At 45.8% G+C, this 23848-nt stretch overlaps 1 protein-coding gene across 4 annotated transcripts; it reads right to left on the bottom strand.

The window, feature by feature from the left end:
- Positions 1-1251: 1251 nt before the first annotated feature.
- Positions 1252-22430, bottom strand: AAR2 (AAR2 splicing factor). Of its 4 annotated transcripts, none has more exons than XM_032143220.2 (4): positions 22320-22430; positions 17882-18691; positions 13297-13526; positions 1252-2604 (listed from the first exon to the last, which is right to left on the bottom strand). In XM_032143220.2, the coding sequence occupies exons 2-4, from the start codon at positions 18636-18638 to the stop codon at positions 2437-2439; spliced, it is 1155 nt and encodes a 384-aa protein (XP_031999111.1). In that variant the 5' UTR covers positions 18639-18691; positions 22320-22430; the 3' UTR covers positions 1252-2436. The 4 variants fall into 4 exon arrangements, with proteins under 4 accessions (XP_031999111.1, XP_031999112.1, XP_058289140.1 ...); XM_032143221.2 differs by having other exon boundaries at positions 22023-22345; XM_058433157.1 differs by lacking the exon at positions 22320-22430 and adding an exon at positions 21768-21909 and having other exon boundaries at positions 1252-2581.
- Between the last annotated feature and the right edge of the window lie 1418 nt (positions 22431-23848).

The following is a 23848-nucleotide window of genomic DNA, read 5'->3' on the forward strand; positions in this document are numbered from 1 at the left end:
AAACAGTAGCTAGTTTTATTTAACCTGTTAACTGTGTGTGTGTGTGTGTAGGGGGCGTGCATCTGTGTAAACACAGGAATACTGACTGACATGCTTGGAGAACAAGGTTACATGATCCAGCTTTCAGGTACTGCCCTGATGGGGACAAATTCTGTCCCAGGGGAGCTCCAGGTACTAATCGCAATGCTGTCACTTACAGGTAATGTTACTTAAAACTGAGTGTGCCTCAGAACTCAGGCCCCATCTGGATTCACTGCTTCAGAATTTCTGCAGGATGGGACTTGGGAATCTGCATTTTCAGAAATTATTGAGATGTAATTTACATACCATAAAAATCATCTTTTTTCTTTTGAGATGGAGTCTCGCTCAGTCGCCCAGGCTGGAGTGCAGTGGCGCGATATCGGCTCACTGCAAGCTCCGCCTCCCAGGTTTACGCCATTCTCCTGCCACAGCCTGTAGCTGGGACTACAGGCGCCCGCCACCATGCCCGGCTAATTTTTTTTGTATTTTTCAGAGATGGGGTTTCACCATGTTAGCCAGGATGGTCTTGATCTCTGGACCTTGTGATCCACCCACCTCGGCCTCCCAAAGTGCTGGGATTACAGGCGTGAGCCACCACGCCTGGCCAAAATTAATCATTTTCAAGTGCTTACTTTCAGTGGTTTTTAGTAAATTCTTAAGGTTGTACAACTATCACCACCATCTAATTCCAGAATATTTTCATCACCCCAAGAAGAAATCCCAGACTCATCAGCAGTCACTGCCATTCCATACTGTCTTATTCTCTGGTAACCGCTAATTGACTCTCCCTCTCTGTGGATTTGCTTATAGTGAACATGCCATGTGAATGGAATCATGTAATAGGTGGTCCTTGTGTCTTTGACTTAGCATGTTCTCAAGGTTCATCCATGTTGTAGCATGTATCAGGACTTCACTCCTTTAAAGATACAGTTTTCACAAGCTCCCCAGCTCGTTCTGATGAGTGGGCTTTGGGAGAAAAAGAAGAGCCAATTCATATGAGGTGAATCTTGGGTTATTATTGAGACATGGGGCCTCATCCCTTCTTCCTTGTGTGCCTGTCTCAGGGGCCTCAAGAGGAACAGGAGGAACACTGGCTGCCTGCCTCTTCCAGACTCCAGAGGTTGGGCAGGTCTCCCAGACACTGGAGGGAGGTGTGTGTCTATGGACAGTAGCCTGGCTGCTCTGGAGATCAGGCGGATTAACTGCAAGAGACACACACACACAAGGGGATTCTGTCTCAACTCGAAGACTTTAATGTACATTATGCTCTTGGAAAAACATCTCCAAGGAAACAAGTGGAAGCAAAAGTCTCAAACAGCAGGGATTCTCATTCAAAAACCTGGTGTGAGCCCCAGTCTTGGAAAAGGATGGCACAGGGACTGTGATTATAGTACAACAGTTTGATGTCAGGGTGGCAGGGCCTGTGTACTTGTCTAGAGAGGAACCCTGCCACACAGCACGATGGACTCCCGAGGAACCAGGAGCTCATTACTCCGGTGACTGACAGCTCCACAGCAGGACTGGGAAGATTTAGGCTGACCAGGTCTTCTTCAGCACTTGGAAGGCACAAAACTTCATAAGGGCCTTAAGAAGCCTGCTCTGGGCAGAAACCTTTCTGGTTGTTGTTGACACTCCAGATCATCAGAAACAGTCACAGTGGCTCTGGTGAGGAAGGGGAGGGTCCCACTTCTGGGTGAGGCCTCGGAACGGAACAGGTGGGAGGTGACAGCACCAGCGAGGCCCCTGAGGCCAGGGTCCACACCCACCTTGGGCGATGACCCACTGGGCCTCTGGACAGGAGAATGGAATTTCGATGGAGAAAGCTGAAGCTGACCACCTGCTAGATTGAATCCAGCTGCCTCCCTTGACACTCTCTTCCCAATCAAGGCTCCCAAGGAGCTGCAGGCCCAAGTCCTCTGCTCCTGTTCAGCAAAGGGCAGGCGGCAATTTGGGCTCATCTCCCCATCACCCTCCATTTAACCACAAAAAAGTCACCAACTGACTTCTCAGACTCCCTGGGCAATCCAGGGTTTCTTGTTTCCTAAGCTCCTATGGAACAAGCAATCAGTTCTTTCTTGGACTTTTGCTTCAATTCCTTCTCACTCAGAGGGAATCTGGTTGCCGTGTAGGCAGATCTCTCCTAGGAGCTTCTGTAAGAGCCTGTGTGAAATTCAGCCAGGTTAGCACCAAGGCCCGGCTGATGGGGAACCCACAAATGTGCCTTCAGGATGAGTACAGCCTCTTTGGCAATGGAGAAATATATTTATCAGTGAAAAAGGGAATTCTGGCTCCATCTTTGCAGGACCTGGAGAGATTGCTGCCCTGGCAGGTCCCAGGATGGGAAGAAGTAAATGGAGAGGCCAGGACTGCAGCCCTGTGGGAAGGGGCCCCTCGCAGCTGAGAGCGCTCCCCGAGTTAGCCCATCTCGATGCCCTCAGGGAGCTCCACCACCACCGGGGCACAGTCCTCAGGTTCCGCAGCAAAGTCCCACCGGAACTTCTTGGTCAGGTGAGCTTGGAACTTTTCAGCTTTCTTCCTCAGGGTGGCATCCATGGCAATGCTGCAGGCAGAGGAAAAGAAAACCTACAGAGAACAGAGGATAAGTCACTCCTGAGAAGACGGAGGGCGGGGGGCGAGAAAGCTGTGGAAATTTCCTCATGGTGTTCGGCTCTTCTGGGGCGGGCAGATCAGCTGCTGCTGGCATAGGCCCAGGACACCTGCTATGCTCCCCTCAAACCAAGAAAGAAGGTCCAAACCCAGCTGAGATGCTAGGGCAGGACTAGAATGGAAAATTACTATCTGGGCAGAGATGCCCCCCTGAGAGTAAGGCTGGGGGCCATTACCCTGGCTCCACCACCTGGGGGGTTCTACTGGACGCCTGGGCAGTAACCCAGAGGAACAGGTAGTAGCTACACCAGTCAGTACTAAGGTCCTAAGAAAGGCTTGGGGGTGCTTATAAGCCCCTGGATCCCATGAAGTCCCAGGCCCCAGGCCAACAAGACTGAATTGCTGCTCTAATCTTCTAAATGGGCCACAGGCTGCCAGTTTGAGGCTTCTATCCCCCTTAAAAGCTGTCTTTGATTTTTTTTTATTGTGGTAAAATATACAGATGGACCCTGACTTACGTTCAATTTACGACACTTCGACTTTATGATGATGCAAAGTGATACACATTCAGAAGAAGCTGCACTTTGAATTGTTTCTTTCAGTACAGTATTCAAGAAATTACATGAGATATTTAACACTTCCTTATAAAATAGGCTTTGTGTTAAATGATTTTGCACAACTGTAGGCTAGTGTTAGTGTTCTGAGCACATTTGAGATGGGCGAGGCTGAGCTACAATGTTAGGGACGTTAGGTGTAATCAGTGCATTTTTGACTTACGGTATATCTGATTTACAGTTTATTAAGACATAACCCCATGGGAAGCTGAGGAGCATCTGTACATAAGATCTACCATTTCAACCATTTAAAAATATTTTTATCTTTTAAATTGTGGCAAAATATACATATTTATTATTTTAGCCATTTTAAGTGTACAGTTGAGTAGCATTAAGTACATTGACATTGTTGTACAACCATCACCACCATCCATCTCCAGAATGACCCCATCATCCCTGGCCAAAACTCTGCAGCCATTAAACAGCAACTCCCCCTTCCCTCTTCCCTCCAGGCCCTGGCAACCCACATTCTACTTTCCGACTCTATGAATTCGACTACCCTATCCCCCTTCCCTCCTCCCACCAGGCCCTGGCAACCCACATTCTACTTTCTGTGTCTGTGAATCTGACTCTCTAGGCACCTCATCTAAGTGGAATCATACAGCATTTGTCCTTTTGCAACTGTCTCATTTCACTTAGCATAATATCCTTCAAGGTTCATTAATGATGCAGCATGTGTCAGAATTTCCTTTCTTTTGAAGGCTGAATAATATTCTGTTGTATGCAGATACCACATTTTGTTTGTCTAGTCATCTGTCAATGTCCATTTGTGTTGTTTTTACCTTCTGGCTATTGTGAATAATGCTGCTATGAACATGGGTGTACACATATCTCTTAGGGTCTCTGCTTTCAATTCTTTTGCACAGAAACCCAGGAGTGGAGCTGTTGGATCATACGGGAACTCCCTGTTTAAATTCTGATGAATTGCCACAGTTTTTCACAGGGGCCGTACCATTTTGTATTCCCACCAGCAATGCACAAAGGTTCTCATTTCTCCACATCCTGGCCAATGCCTACTATTTTCTGTGTGTGTTTAAATCATAGCCATTCTAATAGGTAGGAGGTAGTATCTTACTGCAGTTTTGACTTGCATTTCCCTAATGATCAGTGGATACTGAGTATGTTTTCATGTGCACATTGGCCATTTGTATATCTTCTTTGGTGAAATGTCCATTCAACTTCCTTGCCCATTTTTAAATTGGGTTGTTTTTGCATTGTTGAGTTGTAGGAGTTCTTTATATATTCTGGATATTAACCCTTTATTTTGATGCTCTCATGAACAGTTTCATTTAATACAAACATGGGCAGGGGAGCAGAATGTAATTTTTTCCACATCTGAAACCCCATTCCAGATTGTCCTGGATCCCAGTCCCTTCCTAAGAGTAACAGCAAACCCATGATTCCTTCTTATACTATTTTACTATTTTCAAAGAAGTTTCACAGAGCATCCAACTGGATCCTCCCAACACCCTGGGAAGATACAACAGAATGCCTATTTTAAGGAAATGGAAGCTGAGAGGAGTTAAATGACTGAATAAAAATTACCCAGAAAGAAGTGGTTTTTCCCAGACTACCATCTGCTACCCTACAGGCCCACCCAGAGACACAGGGGTGTGATGGTGGAAGAAGCTCTTTGATCCACATCACCCTCATGCCACAGCTGGCTTTCAGGCCACCATGGAAAGATGCTGGGCCCCAGGAGACCTGACCCAACAAAGGCAACAGGCGTCCTCTGCAGCTGATTCCAGGGGGAATATTCCTCCCACCCGCTTCTCCGCCGTCTTCCTGTTAGCAGGAGTGCGGCTCGTTTTCAGTGGTCTTTGTCTGGAGCCATTCCGTTGGAGTAGCAGCAGTGGGAACACAGAGAGAAGTGATTGGGGGGAAGGGGGGCGGTACAGAATCCAGCTTCATTAACTTGGGAATTGACTAAACACAGGAGTGGGAAGCGCAGCCACAACAAAATGCCAGATCAATAACTAATTAGAGGGGCTGTGTGATCTTGGTGGCGAGGGCCATGGGGAAGCCAAGGGTTGGCCTGTCTGTAGGCAGCTAGTGGAGCCCGCCTGGAGCAAGGCTGAATTTTGGGGAGGGGCCTGGTATGGAGAGCACAGAAGCCTTTTCTCAAACAGTTTTAGCTCTGGAGGACCTGCACACCCATGAGGCCATCCCCAGAGGTTGGGGGGAGCCTGCTGGGCTGAATTAGCAAGTCTCTTCCTGTTTCCCTTCCTTACACGGGAACTGGATGACTCGCCACAGTCCCTGCTCTCCAGCCACTGAGCAGCCGCCCAAACATGTGCCACTGCTTCCGCTGCGCCTCTGTGCACACACGCTTTTCTCTCTGCTCTTACCACCCTTCCACCTCCTGCTTTCTCCTCCTTCACCTACGAATTTCTCCTAAAGACTCAGGCTCGGCTCAGACATCACCACCTTGAGGATGTCTTCCAGACCAAGGATGGAGTGGGTGCTCCTCTGCGCTCCCTCAGCCCCAGGGCTACCTTGATCAGTCTCAGTAAGGTAACAGGCCATTTGCTGTTGATCTCGCCCACCAGACACGGAGCAGCCTCACAGCAGCGGCTCTTTCACCCCATGCTCCACTCTCGGCACAGCGCCCAACACACAAAAAGGACCCATTAGATGTTTCATGAACAGAAGAATGAAGACAACCACAGGTTCAATTTTGGGTTCACTTTTGTACAGTGCCTAGCACCAAATAGCTGTTCAATAGTGATGTGGTGATGCTGGGGAGAAGGAAAGGCACATCCTAGGGAGGAGGCAGCTTCTTTACCAGGCCCCTGAATGCCATGGCTCTCAAGACACCTCCTTGTGACATGAACTGCTCGGACCCCTATTCCCCAGCACTGTGCCTGAGCCTCCCTCATGGCATTCCTCATGCTGTGCTTGTATCACAGTGATTTGCACCCTCTAAAAGTGGGGATTGTGTCCTAATTATCAATGTGTGCCACAAAGCATATCGCCCAGGGCCAGGTATAGAGTTAGGGCCCAAAGGGTGCTCACTGAATGACCTAATGAGACCCAGGGACTGCCCTGCACTTGGCAATGGCCAGAAGTGACAGGCTGGAACGAGCTGGGCTCACGCTCATCATCCATCCTCCCGAAGCACCTCTCAAACACTGCCTGAGAATAAATTCCACTAGAGGCAGGTAAAACAGACAACTTCAGTCTAACAAATAAGGTTTCTAATTTAAAAAGTGCTTCGTCCTTTTTAAAGAACTCACCAACTTGATCTTTACCACAGCCTGGGAGGCAGGACAGGAACTTACTATTCCCACCACAGAGGTAAGACACTAGGCGTGCGGCAACACTCAGTGACAAATGCTGAGCAGAGTCCTGTCAAAGCAGAGGCATCTTGGCTTCATCCTTCGCCCGCCCAGACCTTTTGTCTTGACAGAGGCTTAATCCATCCCTGATATTTATTTTTAGCACTGCCTTGTAGGGAACCAAAGTGCTTCTGAAACTGTCCCTTCTGCAGCCTCCAGGACACAGGGCATAGTCTGGGTTGACTTAAAAAAAAAAAAAAAAAAAATCAACCTTACTGTGGTATAACTTACACACAATTAATTTTATTCGTTTTATTTTATTTATTTTTTACAGACGTGATCTCACTGTTGCCCATGCTGAAGTGCAGTGGCATGATCATATCTCACTGCAGCCTTGAACTCCTGGGCTCAAGGGATTCTCTTGCCTCAGCATCCCAAGTAGCTAGGACTACAGGCACATGCCACCAACACCTAGATAATTTTTTTTTTTTTTTGAGATAGGGTCTCTCTCTGTCACCTAGGCTGGAGCACAGTGATGTGATCACAGCTTACTACAGCATTGGCCTCTGTGCTCAAGTGATCCACACACCTCAGCCTCCTCAGTAGTTGAGACTATAGGTACATGCCACCATGCCTAGCTAAATTTTGTATTTTTTGTAGAGACAGGGTTTTGCCATGTTGCCCAGGCTGGTCTGGAACACCTGGGCTCAAGTGATCCATGCACCTTGTCTTCCCAAAGTGCTGGGATTAGAGGCATGAGCCACCACGCCTGGTATTTTTTTTTTTTTTTCTTAATTTTTTGTAGAGACAGGTTCTCACTATGTTGCCCGGGTTAGTAAATTCATCAATTTTAAATGCTTAGTTAATCTGGACAAATATACATATACCCCCATGCAACCACCATATGATATATGTTCACAGTGTTTGCTTTGCTTTTGGTATCCAGTTCTGAGTTTGAAGGTGCATATAAATTTGTGTAACCATCACCCCAATCAGGACATGGAACCATCCCATCACTCCAAACAGCTCCCTTGTGCTGCCCCTTAGCAGTCAAATCCTTCCCTCACCCCTACCCCCTGGCATCCCCTGGTCTATTTTTGACCACAGTTTCACAAACTTGGTATTTGTAAAAACTCCTCACAATTCAGAAATGAAGATGTCTAAATAGTACTTAGTTTCCAAGCAATAACTTATTCTGATTCTTTTATTTTCAGATTAATTTTATGCCTTCTTCAGGAAACTTAACAGTGATCTAGTTATTTTATTCACTAAAACAAAATCAACACTTTTTAACATCACTGGGACATAAATCACCTTAATCTCAGCAGATCAATACTGAATATTTAAAAAATACTTTTGAAATAGGATAATATTTTGCAAACAAATGCATTTATCTAAAACAAAAAGCGCATCTACTGGGTGTTTTTCTTCAAACACAAAATAAAGCATGAACACTTTAATCATTTAATCTGTGTATTATGAAATTCTAAATTACTTTAGTCATACATGTGAAAGCTTTTCTTAAACCTAAGTTAAATAAATTGAGTTCAGTTAGGTCACCTCGAGAAATTCAAAATATCAAGGTAGGTAGCTATGTCACTATCTTATCCTATTTTTTTAGCTAGACCAAAAAGATGACATTTCCTAATTTTTTCAATTCCCAAATAATTATTCAACTTAGAATGAAACTAGCAATAGGTAGAAGATTTTGTTTCCACTTGCAGCAGAAGAAAGTGGTGTTAAAAGCAAGATTATTGTTTCACAATGATGACCAGGAAGGTGAAAAGCAGCACAAATGAGATCACCTGAGGTCAGTTTGAAAAATCTGGGATGTTTCATCTGGGGCTCTAATCACATACAGGAGCCCACCATAGGCTTTAGAATGTAAAGCTCAGCCTTGCCTTCCACTAGCTCTGTTGATTTTGAGCAAATTATGTGACCTCTCTGAGCCTGCTTCCTCATCTATATAATAGGGTTAGAGACCTAGCTTCTAGCACTGTTGTGAGGGCGCAAGGAGACTAAGCATGCAAAAGAGATAGCTAACGGCAAGAGGTGTGGGAGTAGGCAGGCAAATTTATCATAGTGGGCATCGTGATAAAAATACCATAGACCTCATCATCAGAGTTGGTGTTTTCCCTCAAGAGTTAAAGATGAACACACATTTAGAATACTAGCAAGAAAGGAAGCTGGAAAGCATATACGGCCTATTGTAACTAGAAGTATTTTTTAAAACAGGTTAGATGACTATATGCCTAAGTACTACGTAATCAACAATAAAAATCCTTATTTTGTACATAACTCACTTTCTAACATATCATTAAATTCAGATTATCCTTTCATTGGTTTTAAATGAATTATGGTGACTTACGTTGCTTTAAATAAAAGAAAAAACTGTATCTATTTTTGTAAAACAAATCCCTTTTATTCAAGTGAAATCCAAGGGATTTGTAAAAACCAGTAGCTTCTATTCAAAAGGGCCTCACATGGGAAAGTCGAAAAAAATTAATGGCTAAGAGAATTCCATTACGTGGCTGATTTTATCCATGCTAATGTGGCTCTCTTTAAGTGCGCACACACACAAACACCAGTCCCTCTCCATGGGTAGTAGCCATTTAAGCTCCTAAGTAAGAAAGCCAGTTCCACTTACTTGACTACCTGGGAGGGCAAGCAGCTGGCGGAGGAAGGCTTTTATGGGCTGATTCATTCAGTCACAAATGCCCTGACTGAATGCCTCTGTGTGGAGAACTGGACTCTCACTGCCAACATGGCATCAACGTGACTCTCCATTTAAAAAAAAAAAAAGTTTTATAATATCCTTCTCCACACTGTGCCTTTTGAAATCTCAGTCATCCCCCAAGTGCATGGTCAAATGCCCCCACCTTCCACCCTTGCATAAAGCCTCAAATCTCAACCCCACTCAGAATTAACCACTCCCTCTTTGGTGCTCCTAATGCCCTTTGATCAGACTCCACTGCTTATACCTATGACATTTACATTGTCACAAGAATTATGAACTCTATCCATCTAAAAACACCCAATAACACCAAATGAAATAAATGTTAGGCCTTGACAACATATTGATGACAACCAGCTGTGAGCTGGGTGGATCACCTGAGGTCAGGAGTTTGAGACCAGCCTGGCCAACATGGGCGAAACCTCGTCTCTACTAAAAATACAACAAAATTAGGTGGGCGTGGTGATGCGCATCTGTAATCCCAGCTACTTGGGAGGCTGAGGCCAGAGAATCACTTGAACCCGGGAGGCAGAGGTTGCAGTGAGCCGAGACCGCACCATTGTACTCCAGCCTGGACGACAGACCAAGACTATGTCTCAAAAAAAAAAAAAAAAAAAGAAGAAGAAGATAACCAGATGAACAAAAAATAGGCCTTGTGTAAAAGGAGCCCATGACTCAGTGCGGGGGTCAGGCAGACAATATATTAGTTTCAGCAAGCACATCTCATGCAATATAATAGTGACAAGTACAAAGTAAGCTAAGAGTAGGGAAAGGGGAGAGAGAAAGAGAGACAGAGATTGAGACAGAGAGAGGAGGGATGGCTTGACAGAGAGGGATGCCTTGAGGGCATGTTGTAGAATGAGCAAATATGTACCAGGGAGAGGGAAAATCAGGTTCGGGCAAGAAGGTATGAAACATGGGTATAAAGTTTCAATTATGCAGGATGAAGAAGTTCTAGAGATCTGCTGGATGGCATGATACTTATGGTTAATACTGTACTGAACACTGAAAATCTGTTAAGAGGGCATATCTAACGTTAAATTGTGTTTTTTACCAAAATTTTATTTTTATTATTATTTTTTTTGAGACAAAGTCTCACTCTTTTTGCCCAGGCTGGAGCGTAGTGGTGCAATCTCAAATCACTGCAACCTCTGCTTCCCCAGTTCAAGAGATTCTCCTGCCTCAGCCTCCTGAGTAGCTGGGACTAGAGGCGCCCACCACCATGCCCGGCTAATTTTTGTACTTTTAGTAGAGATGGGGGTTTCACCATGTTGGCCAGGCTGGTCTCGAACTCCTGACCTCAAGTGATCCTCCAGCCTCGGCCTCCCAAAGTGCTGAGATTACAGGCGTGAGCCACCACGGACCGGCCGTTTTTTACAACCTTTTTTTTTTTTTTTTTTTAAAGCATGAAACAGCATAACCTGTCTGGGAACCTGCAAAGAGACCACTGTTGCTGGAGTTGATGGGGGAAAACGAAGAGGAAGGAGAAGCTGGAGAACAGGATAAGAAGCCAGATCAGAATGGCCTTTGCGACCAATGATGGGCTTTTAATTTTCTACACAATGAGGAGCCACAGAGAAGCAGGATCACAGCTGCATTATGGAGCAGCACCTCAGGTGGCAGCGTGGGAGAGAGATGGGGTAACTGGTAAGCACGGAAGCTGGTAAACTCCGATGCAGTCTAGGTGAGACCAAAAGGCTGGGGCTAGGGAAATGGTACTAGGGCAGGACTGCCTTCTAAAACACTTACTGCTATCTGCTTACTGCTATTTGGTTAGTTAACTTTCTGTTAACTTTCTCAAAATACAAGAGTCTGCTATCTGGAGTTAACTTGGCTAGTTAACTTTCTGTTGACTTTCTCAAAATACAAGACTCAAGACAGTGACTCTGTCTGGCTCACAGCTATATTCCCAGTTCTAGAACAGAGTCTTCTATACAGCACATACTCAGCAATTACCTGCTAAATCAATGAACAAATCCCTTGAGGGCAGGAACCCTGGCCAACTCACATATATATATATTCCTCAACACTTTCTGTAGAATGTTATATATGAAGAATGCTCAAAGACATGTTTTTTTTTTTTTTTTTTGGCACATGCCCTGGATTTTTCCAAATAATGACATCGAATTTTCTTGGTGAAAAGTCCAAAGACTGAATGTTTCCAACCATCAGCTTTGCACAACCCACCTGGGTATCTAGCAATCCAGCTGGGCACTTTCTGCTTTGTAAATCATTGCTGGCAACAAAGCCTGGCAATTATAGAGCTCAGCTGCTGGTTGTGCTAACAATGGTCCGGACAGCCAGCGAGACCGTGGCCCTCCTGTGTCTGTGCGACGCATCAATGTGCATCAGGAGGGAAACAGCCACTGCCAGAGGCAAGTTAGCAGGCTAATGCCTCCTCACACTGCCTCACAACCCATAACCGGTACCTTTGGGGAAAATTCTCCCCACAGAGGAAGGACAAAGGGGTTTAATTTCTCTGTTATATGAAGAACCAGTAAAAGGACAGTTTTATAGCTCTTCTGAGTGGAACAGACCAGGCTCAAACCATGCGCTTGACTGACTCATTGCCATGGTTTACACAGGTCCTTCAACTGCCAGCTTTAAGTCAGATGCCTGCTCACAGGGACTCGTCCAACAGTAGGTTGGCTTTAGAAAAGTGTTCTGTACCTCTGAGAAACAGGACCTCGATGAAGTCTTCACTGATGTCAATCAAGAATCCTTTCTGGGGGATTCACACTGTGTTCACTACACAAAGGCATAAGCACAGGCAGGAAACCAAGACTCAGGCCTGGGTACAAATCCTCACCTCCACCTGCCAGCTGTATGACTTCAAGTAAGTGATTTAACCATTCTCAAGTGTTCTCATTTGTAAAATGGGAATAATACCCCCATCTTACAAGGCTCCAATGGATTCAATGAGTGAACAGGGTCTCTGTTGCCCAGGCTGGAGCACAATGGCACAATCATAATCATTGCTCACTATAGCCTCAAACTCCTGGGCTAGGTGATCCTCCTGTCTCAGCCTCCCAAGTGGCTAGGACTACAGGTGCACATGACCATACCTGGCCAATTTTTTAATTTTTGGAGAGACCATACCTGGCCAATTTTTAAATTTTTGCTCACTATATTGCCCAAGCTGGTCTTTAATTCCTGGGCTCAAGTGATCCTCCTGCCTTCACCTCCCAAAGTGTTGGGATTACAGTCATGAACCACCACACCCAGCCCCAACATTTAATGAATGCTCGTTCCTTCTGTTACCCCGAGTGGGATTAGAAGGTTGGTGAAAGGCTGCCTTATATGGAGCAGGCCTCATGGGGGTACTACACACAGGGAGAAGAAAGAAGCTCATGGGAGGGAAAGTATGGAAACTGACAGTTGGCAGCTTCTGCCTCTTCTATTCTTGAGAAAGTTACACAATGTGAGTGACAGAGGCTGTCCCAAGTACATAAAGGAAACTAATCTGTTTGCAAAGGGAGGAAATAGCATAGGATGAAGATTGTAAGTTGTTTGAAGCTTCTTTCCTAATTACCACTCATAATGAAAATTTAATTGCCAAGTTAAAAGCAAATTTCACTTTTTCTGTCATAGAATCTCTGCATAAACTGGCACATTTTGTTTGAACAGGAAATCAAAGTTATTTTAATGCTTAAATGAGATCTAAGGAGCTGCAGATGTTTCACTGGGAATAACAAACTTCAAAATTCTGCTTTACTGGGTTGTAGCAATTCATGGCTACAGGGAGAAAGAAAAGCTGTTTTAAGCTGAGTAAACCAAAGCAGTGGAAGGAATTCAAATCCAAGTACCCCAGTGTTAGGCACTCTGGGGACGAGGTGTAGGGAGAAGGTGGTAGAGACAGAGAATTTCTGGCATAGAGGCACTTACAATTGAGTAAGAGAGAGAAAAGCAGGAAATATCCCAAGACTAGGAAACTGAAATTTAAAAATTTTGGGGTCATGGAAGAATAGCAAGAAACAAAACACATACTGTTGTCTCAATTCTGACCCACATGTGCATCAGCTCAGTCAGAAAGACTGCTCACCTGTAAGGTGCTGGTGAGGAAGTTGTCTTGGGAGACAATGTCTACGAAGAAGTCAGCGGGGATCTCACCAAGCTGGTGGTACAGGATGGAGATGAGGTTGATGTAGAGGGTGTGGTGCTTCATCATGGCTGCTTCTGACCGGCACAGGAGGTTCAGGAGCCGCTTCCAATGCTCAAATGCCTCGTACACATTCCCCAGCAGGAAGCACACAAAAGCAAACTGGAGTTCACCTGAAAGGTGCAGAGACGAGAAGTGATTCTGAGGGAGAGGAGGACCAGCTGACACTCTCCATCACTATTCACGAGGCCATGAATTCCACTGGACCTCAGCAACAGATGTCCTTTTATCTTTGTCACTCCTGCAGAGCCTGGCAGGAGATTTTGCACCTAACAGGTACTCAGCAAATGTCTGCTGAACCGCTATGAATTCAAGCCATGGGAAACCAACCTGTGGCTTTGGATTTCTGTAAAATCAGACTGCTAGAGAAGAGGTATTCCCAGTATTTGCCTGGCATTTTAAGTTTACAAAATGTGTTCATGGATACTATGCCAAGTGGATCTCAAACCTGGCTGCCCATCAGAATCACTGAGAGTCTGTTAAAAGTAAAGCTACCCAAGCTTCACCCTCAGAGGTTCTGGTGGAGGAGAGATGATGGGGCCTTTGTAGGTATAGCTCTAACAAGCTCCCCAGGTGATTCTGATGCGGATGGTCTGCTCCAGGGTCACGGAAATACTGCACTGTACCATGTAACCCTCAGCCCAACTCCACAAGGCGATCAGGAAGGTGGTATTTGCCTCATTTTATAGATGAGGTCAAGGGCTTGCCCAAGGCCACACATCTAATGCTTCACAATGTGGGCAATGGAAAGATAAAACAGATTCTCCATTGGGTGGGAACAGTTCTAGAACCTCCCACAAAAGAAAAATTCATGAGTACTTATTCCAGGGTCAGCCTGCCAGGCAGATTATTTTTGTTTGCTTAATCACAGGGCTCTGTGATTTAATCTCTATGAGCAGCTTGGTGGCTAAGAGCATGGGCTCTGGAGCCAAACTGCCTAGATTCAAATCTTAGCTCTGCCACTTAGCAGCTGTGTGACCTTGGGCAAGTTACTCAATCTATTAAGGCCTCAATTTCCTTATTTGAGGGTTGCAGCAAAGATTAAATGAATGGATATAGTACACGTATAGCATTTAGAATAAGACCAAGCACAAAGTAGCACTCAAAAAATATTATGCTCCCAATTTCTATCAGATGCCCATCTCAAACAGAGACCTGATGATCCAGACACCACTGTCCCTGGGCAAGTCACTGGGTCTCTGGTTACCACAGAATACTGCTACTCATCATAGGCACTCTCTCTACTTCAAAGGTGGCTGGAAATTTAATGAGGTATATGTACATGTGGGCCATAAAAAGAAGAGATGTACTCAACACCAAATACCTCTTTAAATGCATGGCGTTTGATCTCTGCCACCTCCAGAGACCTGGAAAAACTAGCTCCCTGTTCTTAAGCCTATGGAACTAAGTTTGATTTGTGTGAATAGCTACCTGGTTTAGATATTTTGGATCTCTGACCAATATTTTCAAATATAGTCAAATTTTCCTTGTATAATATAGGTTAATGATTTGCTTCTTCAGCTGGCTTTACTTGGTTTGTGAAACTAAATATTAGCCTATTCTTTGCGTTTAGGACATTTATTAAATTTATGCATTTCTGGCTTTATCTAAAATTAAATTATGACATCAAAAATAATTTCAAAGAGCTGTGATGTAGATTCAAAATTATCCCTGGACAGGTGCGGTGGCAGGGATAGTCCTAGCCCTTTGAGAGGTCAATGGAGGAGGATCGCTTGAGTTCAGGAGTTTGAGACAAGCTTGGGCAACACAGGGAGACCCTATCTCGACCAAAAATAATTAGCTGGGCGTGGTGGCACACACCTGTAGTCCCAGCTACTTGGGAGGCTGAGGTGGGAGGATCACTTGAGCCCAAGAGGTTGAGGCTGCAGTGAGCTGTGATCATGCCACTGCACTCCAGCTCATGTCACAGAGTGAGACCCTGTCTCAAAAAAAAAAAAACAAAACCCAAAAACGTTACTCCTGTAACAGACCTTTTCACAAGATATATTTTGAAGAATTGAAATGAAATGTTTAAGAGGTAGAAAAACAGGATTTCTACTCATTTTTAAGCCAGACTTTCAAAAGTTACTTATTACATGAAAATACTAATGCATTAAGATATACCTGTTAAAGGCCGGGCGCAGTGGCTCACGCCTGTAATCCCAGCACTTTAGGAGGCCGAGGTGGGTGGATCACGAGGTCAGGAGATTGAGACCATCCTGGCCAACATGGTGAAACCCCATCTCTACTAAAAATACAAAACAAAATTAGCCGGCCGTGGTGGTGGGCACCTGTAGTCCCAGCTACTCAGGAGGCTGAGGCAGGAGAATGGCGTGAACCTGGGAGGCGGAGCTTGCAGTGAGCCAAACTCACGCTACTGCACTCCAGCCTGGGCAACAGAGCAAGACTCCGTCTTAACAACAACAACAACAACAACAAAAAGATGTACCTGTTAAGGCCGGGCGCGGTGGCTCATGCTTGTAATCCCAGCACTTTGGGAGGCCAAGGCGGGAGGATCACGAGGTCAGGAGATCGAGACCACGGTGAAACCCCGTCTCCACCAAAAATAAAAAAATTAGCCGGGTGTGGTGGCGGGCGCCTGTAGTCCCAGCTACTCGGAAAGGCTGAGGCAGGAGAATGGCATGAACCTGGGAGGCGGAGCTTGCAGTGAGCCGAGATTGCGCCACTGCACTCCAGCCTGGGCAACAGAGCGAGACTCTGTCTCAGAAAAAAAAAAAAAAAAGATGTACCTGTTAAAATATACGTTATATCATTAGCTGAGCCAATGATATAAAAAGTCCTGTCTGGGCACAGTAATCCCAGCACTTTGGGAAGCCGAGGCAGAAGGATCACTTGGGCCCGAGAGGTTGAGGTGGCAGTAAGACATGATTGTGTGACTGTATTCCAGCCTGGGCGACACAGCGAAACCCTGTCTCAAAAAAAAAAGAAGTCCTACATTCAAATTTCTCACTGAACTTCCAACAAGAAAATATGCAAATTACCTGGAAAATTTGTAAATATATATAAAAATAGCTCTTCAAAATGTGACACATATTTGCTGTCACTAGTATTTAAGAAATAAATATAAACAAGGTGCCATTTTTCAACTATCCAATTGGAAGAGGCCTTTGTTAAACTGCCATGCCCAATGCTGTCAAAGGTGATGGGCAATAGGTTCCTACCAGCCAGCAAGGATGCAAAAACCTTCTCCTGGCAACATGCACAGTCTGACCCAACAATTCTACCCCTAAATGTATGTGTAAGTACACACGAGAATGTTCACTGATGATATATGTATATATATTTGTGAGATGGCTCTTGTTGCTCAGGCTGGAGTGCAATGGCGAGGTCTTGGCTCACTGCGACCTCCACCTCCTGGGTTCAAGTGATTCTCCTGCCTCAGCCTCCAGAGTAGCTGGGACTGCAGGTGTGCAACACCCAGCTAATTTTGTATTTTTAGTACAGATGGGGTTTCACCATGTTGGCCAGGCTGGTCTCGAACTCCTAACCTCAGGTGATCCCCACCAGCCTCAGCCTCCCAAAGTGCTGGGATTACAGGTGTGAGTCACCACACCCGGCCACTTGATGATATTTATAATAGGGAAAATAGGGAGCATCTCAATGGTCTATAACAGGGAACTGGTCCAATAACTATGGAACATGAAACAGCCACTAAAACAGTGACTGTTAGTGACATGAAAAAAGTTTATATTAAGGCAGATTACAAAGTAATAATATACTTCAATCCTGTTTTTATAAAAACTCATATATATAGACACATATACTGAATTTTTAAAAGACTGAGAGGAAGTACATAGAAATAAACAGAGAAGACATTGAAATGAAATATATAGAAATACACAGAAAAAAAGGAACGTAAATATACCAAAATGTATAAATGGTATTTCTAAGTAGTGAGATTTGAAGTAAATTGTTTTTCTTTTATGATTAATATCTATCATTTTTGTAATAAAAGGGAAGGTAACAATAAAAACTGTAATGATTAAAAAAAAAAAAAAATCACTGTCCTGTTCTAAGCCAGATGAGAGACCAACATCTTGAGGGTCAGGAGCAAACTGAGGAAGCAGGTGAGAGGCTATAACAAACACGCGTCTGACCCAGAAACCAAGAGTCCTGGGTTCTGGTCTCAGTTCAGCCACTCAGTGGGCCAAATCTTTTCCTTCTGTAGGACTGGGCTCTATCAGTGGTTCCCAAACAGGAGATTATCTGCACCAGGTTCACCTAGGATGCTTGTTTATTAGACAGACAGACAGAAACTGCGGGAGCCCCACTCCAGATCTCTCGAATCAAAATCTCCAGGGCTAAGGGTAAAGACACACCTGTATCTTCAGCCTCCTAGCCAGGTTTAGTTACTGCTGGACTAACACAAGATGTACTCCCTATTCTAAAACACCTATGCTAATATCCTCCCCTTGGCCCACGCCCAAAGAGCCTTGTTCCTTCTCACCAAGCACATCCTGGGGGCTGCTGGGGAACTGCTTGTTGAGCACAGTCTCCAGGGCATAGCTCAGGTCCATGCTGTGCTTGGTTATCTCGGCTGGCGTGGCACCCTCTGGGAACATCTGCGTGGGCAGCTCTGAGAAGCGGATCTCTGTCCCGGCTCTGGGCTTCATCTCTGGTAGCCGGGCCAGGCCCTCTTGGTAGCTTTTGCACTCAGTGCCACAGCGGGGTAGATTCTGCCCCACGCGGTCCTTGGTGTGCTTCATGGAGAGCACAGGTAGCACATCGGAGAAGGCACAGATCTGTCGGTTCTCAGGCTGCAGCTTCTCCACTGTGGCTTCGCTGATGAAGCTGGTGAGTGAGATCCACTTCTTCAGGGTGGCATATGGGTAAGGCCCCAGGAACTGGTCCAGCTCCTGGAGGTTGGCCCTCATGGCTTCCACCTCAGACTCTGGGGCTGGGGACAGGTCTACCTCTTCCCTGAGTGTGCTCCAGCGCAGCACTGTCAGCCCCCGCTGGTGCAGGCTAAGGAAGAAACCCATACGAGGGCCTACTTCCTTCGGATTAGCCTTGTCCACAGAGCTGTAGTGGAGGAAGTGGATGCCTGGAGGGATCATCTTCACGCCCCGGAACTTGGGCCCCACCTCCCAGGAGTTATAGTCAATCCCAAACTCTGTTCCCTTGGGCATGTTCAGGATGACCACAGTGGCCCCTTCAAAGAAGAGGCGCTTGGCTAGCTCAGGATCCATCTGCATGGCAGCCATGGGGCCAGTGGTGGGTGACCAAAAGAACCCTTTTTCTGTGTCTTCCAGAACAGCTAAGAAAGAAAGAAACCAGAGTTAATCAGAACGTGGGGGAAAGACGCTTCATTTGCTAAGCATTCTGTATGTGCCAGATATTGGTTAGACCCCTAACATAATTATTTCCCTTAATCCTCACGACAACCCTGCATTGAGTTTACAGATGAGAAAAATGAGGATTAAAAGAAAGGATTTTTGTGTTTTGGCTTAACATGCAAGGACACTCACTTCACAGCTATAAGATACCAGTGAAAGAAAAGTGACATGCTCACGGTCATACCAGGACCCAAATTAGAATCTGGATACCCTGCCTGCAGGCCAGTGTTCTGTCCACCATCCATTCTTAATATCTTCTCAGATCTCTTTCTCACAACAGAGGGTGAGGGTGGAAAATGCCTGGACGGCTCACTCTAAACTATACACCTAAATCATTTAAAACTACAATTCTGCCGAAAAACTATCCCAAAAGATTTGGAAAGATTAAATCAAGTACATATCCAGTTTCCCATAAGCCTCAGGGAAGGCCCAGAAACGGACAGACAGTAGAAAGTGGAGGCTCAGCATCTAAAATTTGTTCAGGGTCTAGAGAGCTTTTCTACCGCAAATCTCCCCTCTTCTTTCACTCATAAAAAACCTAAACTCGGCCGGGCGCGGTAGCTCACGCTTGTAATCCCAGCACTTTGGGAGGCCGAGGCGGGCGGATCACGAGGTCAGGAGATCGAGACCACGGTGAAACCCCGTCTCTACTAAAAATACAAAAAATTAGCCGGGCGTGGTGGCGGGCGCCTGTAGTCCCAGCTACTCGGAGAGGCTGAGGCAGGAGAATGGCGTGAACCCGGGAGGCGGAGCTTGCAGTGAGCCGAGATTGTGCCACTGCACTCCAGCCTGGGCGACAGAGCGAGACTCCGTCTCAAAAAAAAAAAAAAAAAAAAAAAAAAAACCTAAACTCCAGGGAGTGAAACAACTTCCCAAAGAGCCCACAATCAGTGGTGGCTCTGGACCACTCATCCAGAATGAATTCAGGTGGTAAAGCTAGCCTAGGAAGAGAAAGCTGGCCAGAAGAGAAAGAGCTTAGTACACTTATTTTACCTACTTCTGTATATCCCAGACATTGCCTCTGGGATATCGGCAAGAATGGTACCAACATGAACAAATGTAAACAAACCATTATGCAACCTTCTAGTCCTGAGATACCTACCTGACTAATTTAACAAATACTCACTGAGTGCCTGCATTGTGCCAGGATCTTTGCCAGGCCCCCAAAAAACATCACAGATTAAGACAGTCACTGCCCTCTAGGCAATTCCAATCTAGCCAAGACGCCAAAATTTCACACACAGAAAAACGAGCTGCCTGTTTAATTGTTCACTTTTTTTTTTTTGAGACAGGGTCTCGCCCTGTCACCCCGGCTGGAGTGCAGTGGTGTGATCTCGGCTCACTACATCGTCCACCTCCCGGGTTCAAGCAATTCTTGTGCCTCAGCCTCCCAAGCAGCTGAGACTACAGGTGTGCGCCACCACGCCTGGCTAAGTTTTGTATTTTTAGTACAGACCGGGTTTCACCATGTGGCCTAGGCTAGTCTGGAACTCCTGACCTCAAGTGATCTGCCTGCCTCGGCCTCCCAAAGTGCTGAGATTACAGGTGTGAGCCACAATACCTGGCCCTGTTTACCCTTTTTACTTTAAATAAAACAAAACAGTGCAGAAAGGAAGACCAATCCTTTTCCAAAAATAAGAGCACATTTTATCATTGTTACCTCAAAACCACCACAAATGACTCTTTCCCTGAATCAGCACTTGGTGTTTCACCAAACTGCAAGTCACAATCCATTAGTGGATTAGGAAATCAATGTGAAGGTCTCAACCAGCATTATTTTTTAAACGAAAATAACAGAATTTTTGAAATATCATAATACATCATGAGTAGTAAAGCTAAGTACTGTTTTCTGGAGCGTTGTGTGTTTGTGTGTACACTTGGTTGTGCCATAAAATGTATTCGTTACTGTAGGTCACAGTCATAAAAGTTTGAAAGACCCTGCTCTAAATAATTCGTATCAACATGCCGGGCGTGGTGGCTCACACCTGTAATCCCAGCACTTTGGGAGGCCGAGGAGGACGGATAATGAGGTCAGGAGTTTTGAGACCAGCCCGGCCAATATTGTGAAACCCCATCTCTACTAAAAATACAAAAAAATTAGCCGCGCATGGTGGTGCGCGCCTGTAGTCCCAGCTACTTGAGAGGCTGAGGCAGAAGAATCGCTTGAACCTGGAAGGCAGAGGTTGCAGTGAGCTGAGATCACACCACTGCACTCCAGCCTGGGGGTCAGAGCCAATTCCATCTCAAAATAATAATAATAATAATAATAATAATAATAATAATTCGTATCATCTTCCTATTTGTAATCTTGAATTCAAAAAGTATTTAATATTTGCTGAATGAACAGATACTCCATTTAGAATAACTGCTCATCAATTAGCCATTTTCCCTTGTGACATCTGTGTGCTCCTCCTTGATAATGACATTTCTTTCATGCTAATTCCACCAGTCTGTAATTCTATTCACTATATCTCCAGCAGCTGGCACAGGGCCTGGCACAGAGGAGATGCTAGGAAAAGGTTTATTAAATATGCATAGAACTCTGCAGTTTACCAACCCCTGTCACTGACAGCTCTGTGAGTTCCTCACAGTCCTGGAACACCTAAAGTCACATCCATCCATTTCTCTCCACCACCTCCCTAATCCAAGCTACCATCGTCCCTCACTCAGAGTGCTTGCTCCTCAACCCATTCTCCATTCAACAGCAGTAACCTTTCCAAAATGCCAACCTAATCACATCACCACCCATGTCAGCTTCTGAGCGGTTTCTCATATGGTTCTTGAAAAACCAAAATTCTTCCTATTACCTACAAAGCCTGCACGGTCTGACCCCTGGCAACCCCTTTAGCTTGTTTCACACCATGGTCCCCCACAAGCTCTCTGTTCCAGCCACAATGGCCTCTTTCAGAACCTGAAATTGGAGGCTCTCTCCATATAGAAAACTCTTCCCTCCCCACTTTGTCAAATCCTTTTTTCTGATCTCAGCTCAATATTCACCTCCTCAGTAAAGGTTCCTTGACCTGGGGCTAGGTCAGGTCTCCTGTGATACACTCTGGGGTGCCTTGTACCTTTCCGTTTCAATGATCACAACTGCAGTTTTGGATGTTTGATTGAGGGCTGTCATCACCACGAGACTTGAGTTCTGCTGTATCCCTAGCACAGAGTCAACGCTTAGTAAACATTTATTTAATACAAGTATGATATCCATTTTGTAAACGAGAAACAAAGCCTCAGTTCAGGGAAAGACCTTACTGGAAGTCACGCAGAGTAGGGCAGAGCCAGGTCGAGTGCAATCAGGGTCTCCGGCCCCCAGGCTCTAAAGTTAAGAAAACCGCGAAGTAACTCCGTGTGCCCCGCGAAACCCTGGCGACGGCTTCTCAGGAAGGGCCTCCAGAGACACCAGCGTCCCACAAACAAGAGAACCAGCCGCCCCGGTGAGGTGGGCCTAGTTCAAGGCACTCCGTGACTCTAAGCCGAGAAGAGGGGCGGCCCAGCCACACACACACAAGGAATCAGGAAAGGAAAAAGAGGACAGGAGGCCACACTCACCGCCTCGCCCCACGTTCCGGTACAGCGGAAACGCACCGGAAGTTCTCCAGCTTTGGCGTCTGACTGGAGCGACTGGGGAAGCGGTCCGGCAGAGCCCCGGGTCGCGGGAAGAATGGCCCGTGCCTGCAGGTTCCGCTGGATGCAAGGTTGCCTTTTGTTATTCTTAGTTTCTCGTTTTAGCGTCTGAATTGTGAACAACTTTCATTAACCTATGCATTTTATATTCCCGTCCAGAAACATAGCCACCAGCCATTTTACTTTGGGCTCAAGCAGTCATGGTCACTAAAGCACAGCCAAGGCTTGTACCAGTGGCTACTCAGTAGTAGCCAGTCAGGCGCTCGGTCACTGTCTTTGTCAGCCAGTCTCTATCCCGGTCACAGTGTCTCAGCTTCCAGTCACACTCAGCCCTCGGGGAGAGCCTCAGAAACCCAGCCACCAGCCCAGAGAGAACCAGCGTCAGCCTCCGCTGCTGCAGCAGCAGCAGTCACCACCTCAGTCCCTCTGGCCATTATCACCCCGTGTCCTTCCTACAGGCCAAGTCCTAACATCTCAGTCAGGCTATCAACGCACGAGGGAAGGAATCTGCCTGTCTTGTTCCTCACTGTTTCCCTGGAACCGAGCACAAAGCCAGGCACAAAAGCTCAGCTGAGTACATATATTATGCATTTAATTAATAATGATGATAATTTGGTATTAATAAATAACTTCTGTTTGTGGGTCTAACCCTGCACTATTAATCAGGGTTCCACCAAAGATGCAGAGGCAGTAGGAGATCTATATTAAGTGATTTATTGCCAAGAATTGGCTTATGTGATTTTAGGGCAGGCCACTTGGGTATTTCTTTCTTTCTTTTTTTTTTTTTTTTTGAGACGCAATCTCACTCTGTCACCCAGGCTGGAGTGCAATGGCGCTATCTTGGCTCACTGCAACCTCTGCCTCCGGGGTTCAAGCCATTCTCCTGCCTCAGCCTCCCGAGTAGCTGGGATTACAGGCGCCCACCACCGTGCCCGGCTAATTTTTGTATCTTTAGTAGAGACGGGGTTTCACCTTGTTGGCCAGGCTGGTTTGGAACTCCTGACCTCAGGTGATCTGCCCACCTCGGCCTCTCAAAGTGCTGGGATTACAGGCATGAGCCACCGTGCCCGGCCCACTTGGGTATTTCTAATCCTTGCACTAACCCTAGTAAGGTATGTGTATTCCCAGTTTGCAGGAGAGAAAACTGAGGTTCAAAGAGATGTTACACAGCCAGAGAATGGCAGAGCTAGAATGCAAACCAAGGGCTGTCTGCTCTTATCTCTTGTGCTGCTGCTCCTTAGCTTGTCTGTCACATTTCCTCAGTGACAGCTGGACACGCCAATCCGTCTCGGTCAAAATTTATCTCTCAGTGGGTTGCAGACTAGACCGGGACCTGCAGTCATGGTTAATCACAATGAGCTGCTGCAGGATTAACCAGAGACAGGCTCCATCAGTCACAGTCACGCTTATCAATCTCAGCCTGTCCTGTCTAAGCTAAGAAGCTCAGCTCCCTC

Source organism: Hylobates moloch, unplaced genomic scaffold (genome assembly GCF_009828535.3).
Source record: "Hylobates moloch isolate HMO894 unplaced genomic scaffold, HMol_V3 SCAFFOLD_21, whole genome shotgun sequence".
NCBI lineage: Eukaryota > Metazoa > Chordata > Mammalia > Primates > Hylobatidae > Hylobates > Hylobates moloch.